At 35.6% G+C, this 4,655-nt stretch overlaps 1 protein-coding gene across 1 annotated transcript; it reads right to left on the reverse strand.

Moving 5' to 3' along the window:
- Positions 1-3,226: 3,226 nt before the first annotated feature.
- Positions 3,227-4,156, reverse strand: LOC102485760 (olfactory receptor 4P4-like). The gene has a single exon (XM_006168020.1). It carries the CDS (start codon positions 4,154-4,156, stop codon positions 3,227-3,229), a length of 930 nt encoding a protein of 309 aa, XP_006168082.1.
- Positions 4,157-4,655: the final 499 nt, after the last annotated feature.

Raw genomic sequence — 4,655 nt, forward strand, 5'->3', positions numbered from 1 at the left:
TAACTTGCCATTTTTCTCTTGTCAGTCTTAGTAGCTTGTCTTTGTCTGTAGTTTTGGTCAGTCTGGCTATAATGTGTCTTGGAGAAGATCTTCTAGGGTTGATTCTATTTGGGGTCCTCTGTGTTTCTTGGGACTGAATCTTTGAGCGCCTACAGATTATATTTTTAATCTTTGATTTTTCTTTTTTATTTTTTGTCATAGGGTGCATGCACTTACAAGATAGAGAAGAGAAACAGAGATGGAATTGGAGAAATCATCTCTCAGGAGGGATGATCATATTGCAATCCCTTCTCTTCCATTCTCTCAGAATCTTGGGCTTGTTCACACATGTGTGATTCTAAAGCTACCAGATCCAGGACTTGAACTTCAGTAGGCCATATGGAAATCTTGCATCTTAACTATCATGCCACCTGACGGCTTTATTTTTATCTTGTAATTCTGTTGTTTTCATGAACTTTGTGAAGACTCATCAAATTATTTAATACTCATACTAATGTATCATTTGACATAAATTCTATCATGTAGATAGAAACTTCTAGTATAAATAACTAGCTCAAATTACTAGTGAGTAGCAGAAATAAGAGAAGAGATATTTTTCAATTTAGTGTTTGCCTCCAAACCTTGAATGTTAAGTAACCCTGACAAAATGAATGACTTCAATGTACAGAGAATCAATATTCATCATTTTACTAGTTGTTCACTTCAACGTATCTCTAAGTGTTGTTCAAACTTTAATAATAGAATCTTTTTTATCAAGCCACTAAAAGAGATAGCTCCAATTTCCTTTTTCTAAGATAAAAATAAAAGACTACTACTCCTCAGAGGTATTCAAAAGTGCCTTATATATATCCACAAATTTTGAACTCATTCCAGTTTTATAACTTGTTCTGCTGAAAATGTTTTAATTTTGATTCAGTGCTATTTTTTATTTATTTATTATCATAGGGCCCATGCGCTCACTGGAGAAAGACATGCCATAATCCCTTGTCCTTCATTCTCCCCTTGGAACTTAAGATATGCTTGCCCAAGTGCCTGGAGTGATTTTCAAGCCACTATATCTGGGACTCAACCCTTGGTCAGCCATGTGACTGTCCAGCATCTCAATCACCACTACTGATCCTAATTTATTTTTTTAACTATGTTTTTGTATGGTATTTTTTTAAGAGGGAGTTTTGCTATAGAGAATGTATGCTCGCCAGAAGGACAGAGAGAGAGAGACACAGAGATAGAAAGCGAGACATCACCCCTGGGGGAATGGTCATGCCACAATCCCTTCTCTTCCATTCTCCTCTTGGGTTTTTGGGAACACCTGCACACGTGACTGGCATGAGTTTAAGCCACCAGGTCTGGGACTCAAATCACAGTATGCCATGTGGTATGCCCTGTAGGAGTCCAGCAATGTAACCATAAAAGCTTTTGCTGGTCCCCCATGTATGGTATTTTAAAATCCTTTACATAATCTTAACAAAACTTGCAAAAAAATCTTCTGTTCTGTTCTAAACATTTTATAACATTAAATTATAATTTATGGGACCTGCAGATGGCATAATGGCTATGTTAGTAGATTCCCATGTAGCCAACCACGGTTCGAGTTCTAGACCTGTTGGCTTAAACTTACACCAGCCATGCATGCACACCCAAGATCCTGAGAGGAGAATGAAGGAGAAGGGATTGCAGTGTGGCCATCCCCTTGGGCGGTGATTTATCTCTTTCTGTCTCTCAGTCTCTCTCTGCCTTTCTGGCGAGCGCACGTGCCCTCAGTGAAGCCCATGGTTACCTTCAGAAGGAAAAATCACAAATATCACCTTCACCCTTTACTCATGAATAGTTAAAATTATGTGTTTAGTAATCTCTTGATTTGATTGCCACATACTGCATGCATACTTTGCAAAAGCGTATTGTGTGCTATAGAGATGCACAATTAAGTATGAATAAGAAATCATAAAATAAAAAATAAAAAGGAGCCTATTAAAATATTGGATCAAATTAAACTCAATCACATTGTAAAAACAAAAATGTTGCTCCAGCCAAGGAAGGATGCAAACACCTATACTTCTTTTACTACGTCTCCATTAACAATAAAACTGTTTCTACTGCTGCTAATGGAAAGGTAATGCAGCAGTTACTTTAAGATTTTTAACCTCAAAGTCAGAGAGCTTAAGTATGACACCTTGCTAGCCAATTAGCTTCTCTGGAAAACAGACTTCTATTCTCTGAAACACTGATGACAAGAGCAACTACTACAACCAACACACAGGACACATGCCATATGCCCAGAATTAAACTAGGAACTTCATGTGGATTATATGCAAAGTCATAACAAGCTTGACCAGCACAAATGAGTCTCTTTTATTTTAACTTTAATTGACATTTAATATTGGATATACTTATGGGATACACAGTTTTTTTCAATACATGAGTCAGGGCAAGCAACATATCCACCACCTCAAACACTTCTCATTACTTTATGTAGATAGTGAAAATTCTCTCTGTTAGATATTTTTAAATGTATACTAAATCATTACAACTGTAGTTACTCAACAGTGTTATAGTACTCTAGAAGTCATTCCATTTACCTGCATGCAATTTCCTATCTGTTAATCAGCTTCTCACTATACCTCAATCTCCCATTTTGTTTCACAAACTTTTTGAAGTCTTCTGTGTATCATTGTTCAGTATAGCATTAATTGCTATGGACCATGTGATCTGCATGCATGTAACTTTTCTCGTACCATCACAAAACTGAGCAAAATTAAGTTTCCAACACATGTGTTGTACAATAGCAATAGTATTTTATTACCAGTCCTTTAACCTTGAAGTGAAATTTTCCCTTTTATAATGTACCAGTGTAATAATATGTGACATAATCTCTAACTCTCTAATTCCCCATCTACCTCTCTGATTCCAACTATAGCCTTTTTCCTTACTCTTTTTAAAATTATATCATAATTCAATGATCAATATAACATTATCTTATTTGCTTTTGCAAAGATGATTGTTATGCAATTAATCTCCCATACCACCTTTATAATCTATTAAATTTTCAAATATTTTTCTAATGCAAGAATTAGTATTTGATTATTTATTACTTCAAAATTTGAAATCCTGTTTTTCTCATATTCCATAGAAGATGGTAAAATCTACTAGTTAGCATATAGTTCTTTTATTCATGTCTAGTTCTTATCTTTGTACATTTGTTTGGATAATTAGTATCTTCAAAGTCATTTTATACTTCCTTTAAAAACAAAGTTTGACACCAAATTTTTCTCATACTATTTTTCATCTCTGTGTTTCTCAGTGTATAAATTAAGGGATTGAACATAGGAGCAATAATGGTATAAAACAGTGCAACTACTTTATCCCCAGGAAAAGTGGTAGGAGGTCTAAGGTACCCAAATATTGCAGGTCCGAAAAATAAGATGACCACTGTGATATGAGAACCACAGGTGGAGAGAGCTTTCCGTCTTCCCTCTGCCGATTGATTTCTTAAAGTGAATAATATAATGACATAAGAAACAAATAAGACTATGAAGGTAACTGAGACAAGCACACCTGAATTGGCAACCACAAGGACACCCATAACATAGGTATCAGTACAGGCAACTTTCAGCAAAGGGAAGATATCACAAAAATAGTGATCAATTTCATTAGTACCACAGAAAGGCAACTGGATTGCCATAGATAACTGAGGAAAGGAATGAACAGCCCCACCAGTCCAAGCAGTCAGGACTAAGAGATTGCACCTTGTCCTGTTCATTATAGTCATGTAGTGGAGAGGTTTACAGATGGCAACATAACGATCAAAAGCCATGGCGGTAAGAATAAAGACCTCAATACTGCTAAAGAAGTGCATGGTAAAGACCTGTAACATGCAATTACCATAGGAAATAGTTTTTGACCCTCCTAACAGGCTGCCAATCAGTTTGGGTACAACACTAGAGGTATAACAAATATCTATAGAGGATAAATGACTGAGAAAAAAGTACATTGGTTGGTGAAAAAGAGGACTGCACAGAATGGAGATAAAAATCAGAAGATTTCCTACCATAAGGACACCATAACAGAACAAGAAAAGCACAAAGCAAAATATTTGTATGTTCTGGTCATCAGAAAGTCCCAGAAGAATAAATTCTGAGATATTTCTCTGGCTTTCCATGTATCTGAGAGAATGGTTTCTTATACAAAAATGAGTTATCTGAAAAGAAGAAAACATAAATTTGGGTGAAAAAAAATCAAAGATTGTCATGGTAATGTGAAATTTACTAAAATAAAATATATGTATATAGAATATGAATTACTGACTTATGGAATTAAGCTGCATTATTTATGGTCATTATACAAATTTATTTTTGTATAATTTTGTAATGGAAAAAATAGGAATAATTCTGTTTTTCTTCAATTTTACCTGTAATTGCTATAAATAATAAATATTTAAATATTACTTTTAAAATAAAACTTTTTTTTTTCCCTTGGAGAGATTTTCACTGTAGGGCGCGTGCGCTCGCCAGACAGACAGAGAGAGACATAGAGACAGAAAGCAAGAAATCACCCCCCAGGGGGGATGGTCACGCAGCAATCCCTTCTCCTCCATTCTCCTCTCGGGATCTTGGGCACGCAAGCACATGCGCCCGGCGTGAGTTTTAAGCCACCGGGTC

The sequence above is a fragment of the Tupaia chinensis genome, unplaced genomic scaffold, assembly GCF_000334495.1.
Source record: "Tupaia chinensis unplaced genomic scaffold, TupChi_1.0 Scaffold145405_1, whole genome shotgun sequence".
NCBI classification, from domain to species: domain Eukaryota; kingdom Metazoa; phylum Chordata; class Mammalia; order Scandentia; family Tupaiidae; genus Tupaia; species Tupaia belangeri.